Source organism: Dermochelys coriacea, chromosome 6 (genome assembly GCF_009764565.3).
Source record: "Dermochelys coriacea isolate rDerCor1 chromosome 6, rDerCor1.pri.v4, whole genome shotgun sequence".
NCBI classification, from domain to species: domain Eukaryota; kingdom Metazoa; phylum Chordata; order Testudines; family Dermochelyidae; genus Dermochelys; species Dermochelys coriacea.
The window spans coordinates 36,786,267-36,803,065 of NC_050073.1; the positions used below are offsets into that span (position 1 = coordinate 36,786,267).

The window sequence follows — 16,799 nt, forward strand, 5'->3', positions numbered from 1 at the left end:
ACAGTAAAAAATAAAAATAAAAACCAACATTTACCCTGTGTAGCAAGCTGGATGAAAAAAAGACAACACAGGAAACATTGTAAATCTGGTGTGCCAAATTTAGCCCTCTTGTAAGAAGACACAACCCCACTGAAGATAGCAGAGTTGTGCCCACACATACCAAGCATGAGTTTGTCCTCCTCTGTTTAATTAATATGCATACTTCTTCAAAATAAGTATTCACTGTATTTGTGATGCATCAATACACAATATAATTTTTTATTTTGCATCGCATTCCTTGATTTTTTATATAACGCTGATCTACCTCTATTTCAGATTTTCAGTTTCAAGTGATAAACTACCACCAAAAGAAAATTTGAGACTTTGTGATTATTTTATAATCACTGGAAAAAGAACCCATCCAAATGCACAACTATTGCCATGCTACAATTTACTATAAAGAGGATATTTTCTCAACTGAAGACTCCAAGAAACAAGAAAATCATGTAAAAAACTAATGCTTTAAAAATAAACATATGAGTCTAATTTGTAATGATCCAAATGTAAATGACATTAGTGCTCTAGCGAAATCTGACATTCCAAAATTTTTCCATTTATTGTCTGTACCATCTATGTGTAATGATGAAATTTTTTAAATAAATAATTCACTTAATTCACAACATGAACTTTTTATCCTTGAGGAATTAATCCTTCTGATCAGAAAGATATCTAAGTAAATTACCTTTAGATATGTTAATCCCTGCTCTTACAACATTGATTTATGATACATTTATGGCATAAAAATTATAAAAGAAGGATAATTAAAGATATACAAATATTTAAAAGCAGCTATGAACTGGGTTTCACTTTTTAAAAAGTTTTTTTACATAAAATAAGCACCAGAAAATAGCAATACACCACATATTAGGAGCAGACATTCATTTTTTCAGATATAAATAATTACTATTACCATATTATATCAAATCTTGTCATATGGAAGTCATTTTAGCAGTTCTGTCTCTGATTTTTGTGTCTTGTTTCTGACTGAGACACATGTAGAGATGAACTATTCCTGTAGAAGCACTGACTTGCTGGTTCAGGAAACAATAATTTAATACAGCAATCAAGTCTGTCACTATATTATCACATGTTTCAAGGGATTACCAAATAATATCATGGAGGTTAAAATCCACCCATAAATCAGCATTATTATTACATGTCTTCCTTTATGATGTGATGTTTTATTCTCATGTCTCCTCCTTAAGGGATTGCAGCATGCTCCTATTATTAGGATCTTTCTATCTAGGTAAAACTGAAAAATAAAATTAAAACTGTGCCTTGTAAAGTTATTATTCAAGGGCCAGAATCTGAAACTCTTATTCATGTGAGTAGTCCCTTTGATTTAGAAGGGATTACTCAACAAGTAAGGAATAGTAGTACTTGTGGCACCTTAGAGACTAACAAATTTATTTGAGCATAAGCTTTCGTGGGCTAAAACCCACTTCATCGGATGCATGCAGTGGAAAATACAGTAGGAAGATTTTATATACACAGAGAACATGAAACAATGGGTGTTACCATACACACTATAATGAGAGTGATCAGTTAAGGTGAGCTATTACCAGCAGGAAGAAAAAAAGCTTTTGTAGTGATAATCAAGATGGGCCATTTCCATTTTTGGTATTTTGGCAGAGGTGGGTCTTGGGGAGAGATCTGAAGGGGAAGGAAATCAGCTCAGTGAGGGTGTTCCACTCATAAGAGGTAGTGTCAAAGAAAGCACAGAGTACATGTGCGAAGCTGAAAAATTAGCTAGCAGTGCTGCTGGCGTTGAGGAGCGGGGTGACTACAGCGGGGTATTTTAATTTGACTATCAGGGTTACTGAACTTTGCTTCTATTTACTATTTCAAATGAAGATGTAACAGTGTATTTTTTTGGTATTCCTAATCATACTCAGTCACTAAATATTCCTCTGTAATACTGAGCTATTAAGCTACCTCTCTTGTGATGGTTTTCTGGACCATCCTGTATCACAGTATTGTGCATTGCTATTTATACTATTTAATAGTTTTATTTTTTCACATACCTCTCTATTTGTACATAAATATTCTTCATAGACATCGGCTCTTAATATTTTTCAGTGCTTACTTATATTCCCCTTTCCCCCACTGTTTCCTAACACAAAAGGGTCTTTGAAAGGAGGGTATGTGAATTGCATTACCCCACAAGTAATACCCACATCCCCATTTGAGATTGAAGTCCATTTCAAGAAATACTATGGCCAAAAGGTGGTATTTCTAAGAATAGGTGAGATTTCTCAGCAGGATACCTAACCAGGCTGTTTCTGATATGACATAGTTTCATTCAGTTCAGAGTATGACACAACACAAATTCAATTTACCCTTTATAAGTTAATGTAAATGATTTAGGTACTATATAATATAGCATGACAAGTTACCCCATTAAAAGCACAATGGAAGAGAAATTAAATGACTTTGAAAAAAGGGATCATCTGATTTTGATTACTATTTAAAAAAATAAAATTTACTAAATGTAATATTTAAGAGTGGACATACTTTTCTGGGAGTGGAAGAAGTGTGATTTTATGTTATTTGCACATCAGGTAGAAAAAGAGGACAAAACAGCATCTTCACCAGCTAGGCTTTCACCATGCACCTTCATACATTCTATAGTCTTCTCTGATGATTCTGTCCCAAGGAAACAAGGACAAATAACTCATGCATGAAACTCTTTGGAGGTTACATTATGATGTGTGGAAAAGCAAAATTGTTAGAATAACTTTATTATTATTGTATGGTCAAGGTATCATTATTTTGAATAGTAAATGGGCCGTAACTACATATGTTGTATGCCCATGCTACATTTTTCCTTTCATATATCAGCACAAATATAACCAGCTCATTCTCAGACTTTTTCTCTAACATGCATCCAAATGCCAACAAGAGGATATGCTTTGATTGGAAGCACCTATCTGAAATGAATAAAACAGAATAGGAGATCAACATAAAACATATGTTCCTGTGTCTACTGATGTCCATCACAATATTTCAGGTTGCCAAACTTCATCACATGGTCTCATCTCTGAGTAAAATGCTATATTCCTGGCCTCTCTGAGAACTAGCCTACAAGGATCCAAATCAGCTCTAGGTTACAGATTCAATTCCAAACCAGGGGCCAAATTCATCCCTGGTATAACAACACTAAAGTCAGTGGAATTACACTATGGATGAATTTGACCATTGGTTATTAGAAATCTGGAGAGACATTTCCTATTGACAGTAAAAAAACACCACCACAATTAAACAGATACCGTGCAGAAAATAATGTTATTTGTTAGAGTTCAAAGTAGAACATAATTGCCATAAAAATTACCATAGCAAATCCACTTGATAGTAATATTACTAACTGTAACAATAGTTCAGAAATGTCATGCTTTGTAAGTTGGCTCATGTATTAAGAAGGATAAATACAAAATGAGTTACATAAACTCTATTCACAACAATTTTTTTAAAAATATAGATACAGAACTGTAAATTCTGGCTTTTTTCAAACTCTAAGTATGTCTTCATATTAAAGTACATGTGCGCTTCCTGACCCCCGGTCCTCACTGTCAAAAATATACAGATGTACTTAGTAAGACAAGCCTAGATTTAAGTATTGCCTTTTATACAAAGATAAAAGTGAGGCTTGGATTAATTTATAAAAGAGAAAATGATGTACTAAAAGCAAGACACTAAATCAATTTTAAACACCAAACACAATTTATGTCTGACTTTAAAACTCATCCTCAAAACATTAATCTATACAAAGGCCAGAAACTGAATGAGACATAATTTGTGAAACTGATACCTTTCATCACAACCTCTAGCTGAAAAGGTCATTAGATATATTATATCTAAGTGAGCAGCTTATCCCTGCTTCATTACTGATAATTAAGGCAAGTAATATTTTCTTGACAGTAATGTGTCCAGTAAGAGATATAGTCTAGTTTGCATAAAATAGGCATTAATTACCAGAATAGTACCACAGATAAAAAAAAATTAAGTACCTATGTAACATGGTTTCATTATTTTTTCTTCATTTCCTTAAAGAATTAGCAGACTCAGAAACATAATAAGCATATTAAGAAATCCATTTTCAAGCATTTATTAAAATCCATAATACATATTACACATAGATATTTGTACAATTACATAAACAAAAATGAAGACATTTTAAAGATATATATTATTTAAAATTCTTTTTGTCAGCTTGCATTACTGAGTGAGTCATAGATGTTATAAAGAGATCAAGTAGCAGATTAACATTTGGGATATTATTTAAGAATGTTATAGCACCCATGTGTAGGCCACAGAAGTGCAAAATCACTGATCTGAAACTTCAGAGACTGAGACTCATAAACCCATTTCAGGGTTGTTCATGTTTTAGTTTATATTTAATCTTATTTATATAAATATCAGTTTTGCTGTTATATAGAATAACATGTCTATTGAGAAAATGCTTAACTCTGATCACTTCTGTGTCTTTGGCTGAGAGAACCAGAACAACAGGGGTCAATCACTGAGTGAACTAAAGCTTATGCTGTTGAGCAGAAGATCAGTCTTTACATCAAATACCCATCATGACATACACACTGAAACTTGGCTGGATGATTAACTGGCACAGCTGTTTCTGTGATTCATGATCCCAGAGGAAGAAGAGAGGACAGATACCTATTCTCTTCACATCCAACTTCAAAATTGTAAAAAGGGTCCTATTCTGAGAATGAATGTATGTAAATCTACTTATTTAGCATGCAAATACTCTGACAAATTTAATGTGGGAAGTCTTGTGCTCCAAAATCTACCACCCATTCCCCCTCTTAACTGCAATTCTGCATAGCCTGGGGTAGGAATTCCCAAGACACACTATACTGGAGACAGAAATCAATATCCATACAGTCAACTTCTCCAACACACTGGCTCAGGATCTGTCTATCATGACAATTAGGAGAGTCTCCAGATGGTCACAGGTCCAACTTACACAGCCAGACACAACTTGAACTTAAATCTTTTAGCTGGTATGTAGACACTGAATATGTAGTAAAAACTTTCCTAATAGGATCTGATCCTCACCAACTACAAACTTAGATCAGGGCCTTCCAGCCATCTGGTGAGTAAACCAACAACATTGGTCCATCGTTGGAAACTTGTGGTCTGAGTGGCCCTTTGCCCAGCTTCAGAACAAGTGCACTGGTAGGCTAGTAAGACACCACAACCATGTGTTGATCATAAGCATGTCATCCAATCCTTAACAATATCTGTCACTGAACCAGGGTGACATCTGTAATCTATGACAGATGAAACTGGAGAGTGGGAGATTAGAGCATCATTGGAAGAAGACAGATTCAAAATCTGATTCATTGCAGCAAAAGAAGTTTGCATGATACTGTGCCATAGGCATTAAGAAGTCATGTTTCTTCTCCATCATACAGACTCTGAAGAGTCATGACTATCATAAATGTCCAGGGTAATGAATCGTCTGACTAATCCATCAATCTCCATTTTTGCAAGGAGTTCTCATAGTACTCTGAAGACAAGACTGACTTTATCTGAGCCAGTGTTGCTGGCACAGTGAACTTGGGATAAGAGGAGGGAAACCAAGTATCACCGCTTCACTACCAAGTTTGGGATGGTCTCAAAGATGAAGGTTCTGATAGTGTCATCCCCAAATATATAACAGGTTTCAGAGTAGCAGCCGTGTTAGTCTGTATTCGCAAAAAGAAAAGGAGTACTTGTGGCACCTTAGAGACTAACAAATTTATTAGAGCATAAGCTTTCGTGAGCTACAGCTCACTAATGCATCCGATGAAGTGAGCTGTAGCTCACGAAAGCTTATGCTCTAATAAATTTGTTAGTCTCTAAGGTGCCACAAGTACTCCTTTTCTTTTTTCCAAATATATAAGTAAACTTTCCACTCCATTACTCAAGTCATTCAAAATGTTGACTACTACCATACCCAGGACAGACCCCTGTGGGATCCCACTAGATATGTCCTCCCAGTTTGACAGTATATCACTGATAATTAATCTTTGAATATGGCCCTTCAAACAATTATGCACTCACCGTACAGTAATTTCATCGAGAGCACAATTTCCTAGTTTGTTTACAATAATGACGTGGGACTGTCAAAAGCCTTACTAAAATCTAGATAAGTCATGTCTACAGCTTTTCTCCTATCCACTATGCCAATAACCCTGTCAAAGATAGAAATTTGGTTGGTTTGGCATTATCTGTTCTTGACAAAATCACTGCTGGCTATTATTTGTTACTCTATTATCCTCTAGGTGCTTACAAAGTAGTTAGTTTGACTGGTCTATAATTCCCCTGGTCCTCTTTGCTCCCCTTTTACTGTGTTTGCCTTTCTCCAGTCCGTTAGGACCTCACCCATCTTTCATCAGTTTTCAAAGATAATGGCTAAAGTTTCTAAGATTGCTTCAGCTACTCCTTAAGTACCCTAGGATAAATTTAATCAGGATCTGTCAACATGAATATATCTAGTTTATATAAATATTTTTTAACCTGCTCTTTCCCTTTTCTGGTTTGTGTTACTTCTCCCTTGTTGTTAATACTACTTGTGTTAGCATCTGCCCACAATTAAGCTTTTTAGTAAAAAATGAAGCAAAATAGGCATTGAACACCTCAGCCTTCTTGATGTCATCTGTTATTAGCTCTCCTTCCCCATTAAGTAGTGGGCCTACACTTTCCTCCATCTTTGTCTTTCTCTTAATGTACAGGTATTTATAGAACTCCTTCTTGTTGTCTTTTATGTCACTTGGTAGCTGTAACTCATTTTGTGCCTTAGCCTTTCTGATTTTTACCCTACATGCTCACACTATTCTTTTGTATTCATCCTTAACAATTTGTCCATGTTTCCAATTAGGATTCCAGTGGTCAGAGCCACGGTTGTCAGGCCCAGTGGTCAGAGCCACAGTCAAGATCCAGCAGTCAAGAACCCACAAGTGTCAAAACCAAGGGTCAGGGACAGTCAGGAACCCAGATTCAGAAATTGAGCAGGGGAACAGGGCTAGAGTGGACTGGAGCAGACCAGGGAACAAAGCAAGTGCAGGAATAATTGCAGCTGCAAGTGTCATGGTTGAGCACCCACTGCCCAAGAGCTACTGCTAGGCTTAAGAGCAGTCCTGGCAATGCTGCTCAGCCAATCAGGTGATCTGCCAATTAGGGATTTCAGCAGCAGTTAGCCAGCTGATCTCAAGTGCAACTGTAGGCCCTCATTCCTGGTTGTAACCTCCCCTTTGAGGATGCCTCCCGGGGTCCTAGAGCCTGGTTTCTCAGGATGAGCCCAGTGGAAGTCCTGTAGTAGGTCCTGTAGGAATGTTTTCAACCAGTTCCGTAACAGCCCACCAGGTACTGAAGTTTTTCCCTGACTTACTGGGAGTCAAGGATTTGTCAGACTAAGTATTCTTCTTGTCCCAGAATGGTTATGGGCAGTTGTCATGGGTTGTCATGACACAGGAACATATTCTCAGTATGGGCCTTAAAAAGGGAAATGTGAAATCCCTCATTTTTGAGCAAAGCAGGTAGCTGCAGCTTGAAGGCTAGGAATTGATCTGTTTCAAGATTTTGAATGTGCCCAAATACTAGCAAGCATGTTTGGCTTATGGAAGAGCCAAATTGAGGTTCTGGGCAGATGGCCAGATCTTGTCCTCTATGGCTAGGTTGGGGGCAGTCCAACACCCCTGGTCAGCATGGTGTTTGTAATGTTTGTAAGTTTCTTTTGTGGAACTCAATTGCTCTTTGAGCTTTTGGTGATCTTGGAGAAGTGGGGAGTTCAGTCTGCATCTGCAAGGAGTTTGTGGATACATCAGGATGGAATCATGGATGAAAACCATAGTTTGCAAAAAATGGGCTTTGTTGAGCTGAGGCATGGATTGCTCTGTTATAGGGAAATTGCACATAGTGGAGCAAAGAAAACTAGTCAGCTTGGTGGTAATTTAAAAAAAAAACAAAGGTACTGTTCTTGAATTTGACTGACTGGTTCTGTTTGCCCATTGGTCTTTGGCTGGTAGGCAGAGTGAGGGACTCTATGTCAAGAAGCTGCAGAAACTCCCTCCAAAAACAGGAGATGAACTGTGGTTGATAGTTGATAGGCAGCAGTAGCAGAAGATATTCTCCAGAAAGACATGTGCTGTTTACAGGCTGGAAGGGATGGCACAACATGAAAAAAATGTGCCATTTTAGTTAGGATATCAACCACAACTAGGATCACTGTGTGCCCAAGAGAGTCAGGCAGCTCCACAATAAAGTCTATTGATAAGATAGACCTTATGCTCTAGGGCAGGGGTTCCCAAACTTGTTTTGCGGCTTGTTCAGGGTAAGCCCCCGGCGGGCCGTGAGACGCTTTGTTTACCTGAGCATCCGCAGGTTTGGCCACTTGCAGTTCCCAGTGGCCACAGTTTGCTGTTCCCAGCCAATGGGAGCTGTGGGAAGTGGTGGCTAACCAAAGTGTCTTGCGGCCCGCCAGGGGCTTGCCCTGAATAAGCTGCGAACCAAGTTTGGGAACCCTTGCTCTAGGGCAAAGGCTGGAGAAGGCTGAGCAATTTCAAGCACAGACTCTTGGCTCATGAGCAAAGATTGAAGAAACTTACATATTCTTTGACACATGCACATAGAGTAGGCCACCAGAAACTCTTGGTATCAGGTCCCACGTCTTTGATTTACCAAAGTGACTAGGGAGTGGCATGACATGACCTGGAATCCAGGCCGACCATCCGGAATGTAAATATGATCCTTGTGATAGGGGAGGCCATCCTGCAGCTTAAATTTGGAACCAGACAGGGCATCTGCATTATCTAGGGTCTGATGGATCTGGGTTGCAAAGGAGTTGTGGAGCAGCTGAGAATGGATGGACAACATTAGATTGCTGTCAACTGCCCCTTGACTTAAGCCTGACGAATTGTAGAAAGAACTTCTTCACCAAGCTCGAGGTACTCTTTGTGGGATAGGGCATCTGTTTTCCTATTTCTAGATCTGGGCAATAGATTACAACAAAGTAAAATCATGCAAAAAAGAGAGACTAGAGAATCTGGTGTTGATTGAGGTGTCTGGCTGTCCAGAGGTACTCTATGTTCTTGTGGTCTGTGAGAACTGGGCTAGGAGCCAAACTCCCTCCAGGACATGATGCCATTCCCTGAATGCCACCTTGACTGCCAATAACTTCTTGTTCCAGAGGTAGCATTATGGGACTCATTCCATGCACTGTCAATTTCCAGATGCCAAAACTCTGTGGTATAATCAGCAACTGGCTGGCCACTGTACCTCAGGGTTTGGTTCATGGCCTCAGCTGTGCACATATGATTTGGATAATCAAAAAATATTGGCATGGTTTGAACAAATTCCTCAAACTGTTCAGGGGAAGGCTATACTATTCCAGGAGCGGGAAGGCCCAATCCAATGCCTCTTCAGTCACCAGGCTAATGATAAGTCCCACCTGAGACTGGTCATTGGGGAAGGACTGCAGGTGCAGTAGGAATAGGAGTTGGCACTGGTTCATAAACCAGTGAAAGTGGCTGTGCCAAACTTGACCAGCAGGGGAATTTTAGGTCCCTAAGGAGGAGAAGTCATGGGTGATGGAACCTGTGCCTGCAGCATAGCATTTTGTGACTGCAGGGCATCTATCTGCACCTGTAGGTTCTGTAGGTTGCCTGCTATCTCTGATAGGGAGATATTGACCTTAGCGGGATCCATTCCACTAACTGAGTGGTTCCTACTCCCCTTCTTCACCTCCTTCTTGTGTGTTGGGCTGCACAAGCTGTCACAGACCAAAATGTGGGTGGTCATGCCTAGGGGTTGGAGCTGGAGTCAAGATTCAGGAATCAGAATTGAGAATCAGAGTCAAGGGTCAGGAACCAAGAGTCAGAAATCAAGCATGGGAGCCCGGCTGGAGCAGACTGGCGCAGGCCAGGAGCAAGGGTGGGAACAGGCCAGCAGAGGAGCAATCACAGCTGCAGGCATAAGCGTTGAGCGTCCCCTGGCAAATGCTACTATTGGGCTTAAGATCAGCTCTGCTGCTCAGCCAGTTAGGCGATCTGGACAATTAGGATATCAGCTATGGTTAGCTAGCAGATCACATGCTCAATTGCAGGCCCTCATTCCTGACAACGACATCCTTCGACCAGTCTCTCTGCACTCAAAGAAGGTCCTGTGAAGTGTTGGGTCACAGAGACCCGCTTGGGACTGCCACCTTATGTGTTGAGAATACCTCTGAGCCCATTTTCCCTGGCAGCTTGGGACTTCAGAATCCTGCTTTGTTAAGCCAGACACACCAGTCTGCTCCAACACAGACCCAGAGTCTGAACCATGTCCTCCAAAAACTGCAGACTTAACTGAAAATGGCTTAGAAAGTGCTCCTGTCTCTAGCACCCAGATACCCAGTTCCCAATGGGATCCAAACCCCAAACAAATCCATTTACTTTGTATAAAGCTGATACAGGATAAACTCATAAACTGTTCGCTCTCTATAACACTGATAGAGAGGTATGCACAGCTGTTTGCTCCCCCAGGAATTACTTACTTACTTACTTACTCTGGGTTAATTTATAAGTAAAATTGATTTTATTAATTATAAAAAGTAGGATTTAAGTGGTTCCTCTGCTAAGTGGTAATAACAGACAGAACAAAATAAGTTACCAAGCAAAATAAAACAAAAACATGTAAGTCTAAGCCTAATACATTAAGAAACTGATTACAGATAAAAACTCACCCTCAGAGATGTTCCAATAAGCTTCTTTCACAGACTGGATTCCTTCCTAGTCTGGGCCCAATCCTTTCCGCTGGTAGCTCCAGTTCTTGTTAGCTCCAGCTCATGTGGTAACTAGGAGATTTCTCATGACTGGAACACCTTTGTTCTGTTCCACATCCTTACATAACTTTGGCACAAGGCGGGAATCTTTTGTCTCTATGGGTCCCCACCCCTCCTTCTAAATGGAAAAACACCAGGTTTAAGATGGATTCCAGTACCAGGTGACATGGTCACATGTCCTGTGAGACCCCAAGCCTTCATTCTTCCAGGCTTGACTCACAGGAAGGCTTGCAAGTAAACAGAGCCATCTACAGTCAATTGTCCTAGTTGATGGGAGGCATCAAGAGTCTAAACCACCATTAATGGCCCACCTTTGCATAACTACAATAGGACCTCAGAGTTTTATTTTATATTCCTAGTTTCAGATACAAGAATGATACATTCATACAAATAGGATGAACACACTCAGTAGAGTATAAGCTTTGTAATGATACCTTACAAGAGACCTTTTGCATGAAGCATATTCCAGTTACATTATATTCACACTCATTAGCATATTTTCATAAAATCATATGGAGTGCAGTGTCACAGGTCTGCTATCGAGAAGTACTATGCCCATGGAACATCATTGTCTGGCTTCTTGTCTACAGTCATAGGCGCGGGAACTGGGTATACGGGGGAAGGGAGGGTGCTGCAGCACCTCCAGGTTTTACATGGGGCTCTGCTCCCAGTCCCGCCTGCGGGGTCCTGGCTGCTGGCCCTGTACCCAGGCTCTGTTCCCAGCCCCACGCCTGCAGCTCCACTTCTGGCCCCCCACCCGGGGTCCTGGCTGCTGGCCCCGACCTAGGGCTCCGCTGCTGGCCCCGCGCCCATCCCCAGCTGTGGCCTCAGCCTCACTTCCTTGCCCCCCTCCTGGAGACACGACCCTGCTCCCAGCCCCAGCTCTGGGGGAAAGGGGGCGCAGACAGGGGTATGGGGGCTGGCTTTCAGGACCCTCATTATTAAAAATGTTCCAGTGCCACTGTCTACAGTACCTGTTTCTTTTTCACAAGAGTCCAGAAGACTGCAAGAGCTGAACCGTTCACAAACCCAGTTACCTTATGTATCTTCTTTCCCCTTTTTCTGTTTTTGTTTTTATTAGCTGAGAGAGGTCCCTCCCTTTTTTATATTCTTTCATTTTAGGGTATGAAAGTGGGCTGTGTGCATGCATGTGTATATGAGCACCCATACAATCCAGACAGGGCAGGCACCAGAAATACATTCCCCAGGTTCAATCCTGCCCTAAATACTATCTCATAAAATTATTTATTAGAACGTGTTCTATATTTAAAAGTCCTAAGAGCCTTGAAATTGTCAGGTGTAATCTCTGGTAAATAATTATTATTCAAACTTCTGCTTACCAAGACTGTTCTATTAAAGTCTGTATTTTAATGTCTCTGTTGGGGATGGAGGGGAGGCATGAGGAAAGGGTCAGCCACCATCTAAGAATAGAATTCTGAGGGGGAAGCTTTATAATTGTCTCTGAGGTTGTGGTTTAAACATTACGTAATTTGGTTTCAGTATTAAGCTCTTGACCGACTTTTAAATCATAGATTAGATTGATTTTGGCAAATTTCTTCTGTTAAAATTTATATTTGGATAGCCCACCTGTTTAGAATCCTCTTCAGAATTTAAAAAGAATGATTATTTTTAGTTTTAGTTTGATTTAACTAATTTGATTATTTAATTAGAATCCAATATTGAGTCTAATTTATTGATCTGACCTTCATTTGATTGCTGTAATGGTCCATTTTTCTTGAGTATTATTAATAATATGCTTAACTTCAGTGATAGCTGAACTTCTTGATTTTGTTTTTGTTTAAGAGTTTCAATAAAATATTATAGAAACATAAGAATGGACATACTGGGTTAGACCAATGGTCCATCTAGCCCAGTATCCTGTCTTCCAACAGTGGCTGGGGACAGATGCTTCAGAGAGAATGAACAGAACAGGAAAATTATCGAGTGATCCATCCCCTACCATCCAGTCCCAGCTTCTAGCAGTCAGAGTTTTATGGACCCCCAGAGCATGCAGTTGCATCACTGACAATCTTGGCTAACATCCACTGATGGACCTATCCTCTATAAAAACATACTGAGTCACATTTCTTTTAATAAGCAACTTGGCCCAGGAATCTTTGAGGACCTGAGTAGAGATATGATGGTCAACCTAAAAGCCTGACCAGCTCCCTCAAATAAATCCTCACAACTCTTTCTGATCTCAGAAGCAGAGAATAATATTTAGTCCTCAGAAAGCTACCATAACAGGCCATCAGCTTTGCATTCATATAGAACAAGACACAATTTCAGTCCCTTGTTACTGGATACAGTAGGAAAAAAGCTCACAACCACACTAGTAAATTTAAAAATCTGACTCTGTAATTGCTTAATTATTTCAATGTTAAATTATATTGCACTATAGATCAGATTATTCTGGATGACTATACTGCATATAATAAAACAGGAAACACTTAGGGGATCAGCTAACATTTTTAAAATTTGTTAGTCTCTAAGGTGCCACAAGTACTCCTTTTCTTTTTGCGAATACAGACTAACACAGCTGCTACTCTGAAACCATTTTTAAAAGTAAAATTCTAAGCAAGATGCACTACTTTCTTCTCTTTCTTGTTCACTTAAAACATTAATCTTAAAATATGTTCTGTGCACTGGGGGATGATTTACAGACTCCATGAGGATGTTTATAGTGGGTTTCCTCTAATAGTACGAGCATAAATGTGTGCGCCTCATGTTCGCATACTTTCCCCAGTGACAGATATGAAGTAGTAATGGGACCAACACAAATCTGACAGCTTTTCAGGAGTTTCAGAGTGTGTACTTGGAAAATTGAGTTTTTATTTTAGTTTTAACACAAATGGAAAAACCATGTTTAAAATTCTGACAACACTAAGCTTGCAATTTTATGCTTCATCTACACAACATTCCTTTAGATGTAAACAAACACACGTTAAAGTTTTAAAACTCTTTAAAGGCAATTTTTTCCTGAAGTTTTAGAATAGGGCTTTTCTCACATTAATTGTTTTTTTAAAACTGTGGGCAAAATTCAGTATTGGTGTAACCCCAATGAATCTACACCTGTATTTTAGTAAAACAGTATTAATTATTGCAGGCAAAAATACACAACATTATTTTAGCACCTAGATTCTCATTTTTTAAAAAACATATATAAAAAATTCTATAAAATCTCACCAACATTATAGTATGTTATACAGTGTTGAAGCAATTAATAAAATACACATAGGATAACATTTTAAATATTTCATCATTGTTTATGGATGGAAGCACATAAGCTTGACAAGAGGTCCTTTGTGACTATAGGAACAGGACATAACAAATGGGCTGTACATATACATTTAGGCTTTCTTGAACCAGGGAATTTGTGATAAACCTTGGCTTGCAACCAATTACATATGTTGACAAGCAGCCCACATACTAGAAAAATTGAATCATCCATGAACAGTGTTTTATTCCAACATAATTAACCTCTGAAACCAGTTCCAATGATGCTCCAAAAAGAACAAAATTATTTTTAAAATATAAATAGCCTCTGCCCTCCCACTTCCACTAGAGCAAAAAGTACAAAGTGTAAGAACTGGTCAAAGTGACTAGAGTTAGATGAACCAGTTGGATACAAATAAAAACCAGATTCAAAGTTTTGCTTCTTCCCTTAAAATTAAGTCCCCTTCCATTTAATAATTTTTGCTCATCGGTTCTGTCATTCATGGTTTTTGGTTGAAACACTGTGACAAAGGCTATTCTCAAAATTTTTCAAATAGACATGCATGAGTTTGTGAGCATTTTTGCACTTATCTGACTCAAGAGCACACACACTGGGGTAGCATACATGCATGTGTATAGGGCTTGAGTGTGGAATCTCAAGTTGAGTGCAAGTATTGGGAGTTTTGCATGCCTCCATCATGTGTATGAACACTAATGTGCTCCTGTTTCAAAATTTGGGCCAGATCTGATTTATTGCTGATTTAGTGCAGTAGCTGTTTGTTTCAGGGAGAAAGGAAGGTTGGCTTCTGGATGACTGTCAGTTCACAACAGGAAACATGGGCTCACATACATTAGAAAAATAAAAGAGAAAAAAACAGCTCCAGTGTCACAAAGGAGCAGTAGCAGTTAATGGGACTATGTGATGAGTCATCTCTGAGCCTGAGCTGGTGAGTCAGCTGAAGTAATTATCTGCAAATCCTATGATAGGCCCATGCCAATCAATTAGGGTCCAGCCAATACACAAATCTAATCAGGTGACCCCAAGGCAGGTATAAAGGCTCCTAATGGAAGCAACCATTCCAGTCAGCTCAATGTTGCTATCTTGTCAGAAGAATTTCCAGTTGCCTGGTAGTTCTGACAGACTGCTCCAGCCTGTGCCTGTTCTAGCTTCCACTCCAGCCTGGGCCTGTTCTTGCTTCCACTCCTGCCCGAGCCTGCTCCTGCCCCAGCCTGAGTTGATGTCAGTTATCCGGACAGACTGGTTGCCTGGCACCAAAACATATAACTCTCATCCCGACAAATGATACAGTATTTTTGTTTTTGGTCTCTCTTACCATAAAAGTTATAAGTAGAGCCAATCAGGAATTTTTTGACTAAATCTTTTTTCATCAGAATCATATAGAGCAGGGACCTGACCCTGACCTGACTCTCCCACATCCTGGTTGAGTGCCCTAACCCCTGGGCTATTGGCTATTCTGGGTAAGTGTTTGTGTGTGTGTTTTTCTTCATTTTTTTTGTGTGAAAATTTTTAAAAAGTCTCTTTTTCCCCCCCAATGAGGAGTAAAACCAAATTTCAAAATCTCAAATTTTTTTGAAAAATTGAATTCAGTTTCCAGCCAACCATAGTTGGGAGTGCCAACCTAAGTGCCTTAAAAAAAGAGGCAAAGGACAAACGATCCCCCTGGCTCACTGCATTGCCATAAAATCCATTGTGATAATTAAAATTTTGGGTTTATGACAACTCATTTAAGTGTTTAAGTTTTACCAAAACCTGATACCACTCATACTCATGCAGGCAGAATCCTATCTCAAGCAAATCAGTATGGCTATCTTGTGTCAGTCTCCCCTCTAGTAAAATACAGCCATCCATGCTGATGCATTTATAGAAAATTTGAGGAAAGAATGCAGTGTGTCTGGCACAGTATCTGAATCAAATCTCTGACTCTCTTGAGAACAGCACAAAAGAATCCAACTTCATGATTGAATCTGAGAATGCCAGCTGGCAGTCTCAGTAGAGGGCTATTAATGCTCCTCATTTTAAACCGTAAAATACACAAACAATACAAAATAAAAAATGATCACAGGATCAAGAAAAGTACAGTTAAGGTTCTTTTGGCCTTTGTGTTATAAATTCCTAATGGCTTATAATGCAGCTGTACACATCTCATCTAAGCAGTTCTATGGAATTCCATCAATGAAATGTTTAGGTGCCAACATTTGCTCCATGCTAAAACTTTGCATGTCCAATCTCAGGCCAGGAACAAGTTATCAGTGTTTTTTCAGTTCTGAAGTTGCAGACAAGGAGGCAGAGGAAGAAAGGTATTCCAAAACTTGCTTTCAGACATTCAGAGAACTTTCTATAGTTTTGACTAGACTGGACCTTCTTTGCCCTGTGCTGACTGGGCATCTACTCGGAAACATGCTCCAACCTTCTCTCTCCCAGTCTTTTCACCTCAGTTTCACTCCACACCTGCCATTCTGCTCTACCATCCAACCCAGCTCAATCCCATTTCTCTTTTCTTTCTGTTTAACTGATCCTCTCTGCCCCCTCCCCAAAATTGTGAAACCGATTTGATGTTTGCTTTCATTACATTGTTCACATTGATTTTTTGTTACACCCCTTTCCCCACCCTGTCTGTCTTGTCTATTCAGACTGTAAACTTTCGACTACTGTTTGTATAGTGCCTAGCACTATGGGACCCCATTCTTGGTGGATCTTTGGGAA

The 16,799-nt window shown here is 39.5% G+C and overlaps 1 protein-coding gene across 5 annotated transcripts in view; it reads right to left on the reverse strand.

Moving 5' to 3' along the window:
* Positions 1-16,799, reverse strand: part of ELP4 (elongator acetyltransferase complex subunit 4) — a 248,158-nt gene that overhangs the window by 79,404 nt on the left and 151,955 nt on the right. For 2 of the 5 annotated variants that reach the window (XM_038405563.2, XM_043516903.1), the window contains one exon: positions 1,875-2,685. The exons of the other annotated variants lie outside the window; for them this stretch is intronic. In XM_038405563.2, coding sequence (XP_038261491.1) covers positions 2,665-2,685 — 21 coding nt within the window. In that variant the 3' untranslated portion in view covers positions 1,875-2,664. Of the gene's footprint in view, positions 1-1,874; positions 2,686-16,799 lie in introns of those variants that run through there. 5 annotated transcript variants of the gene reach the window in all.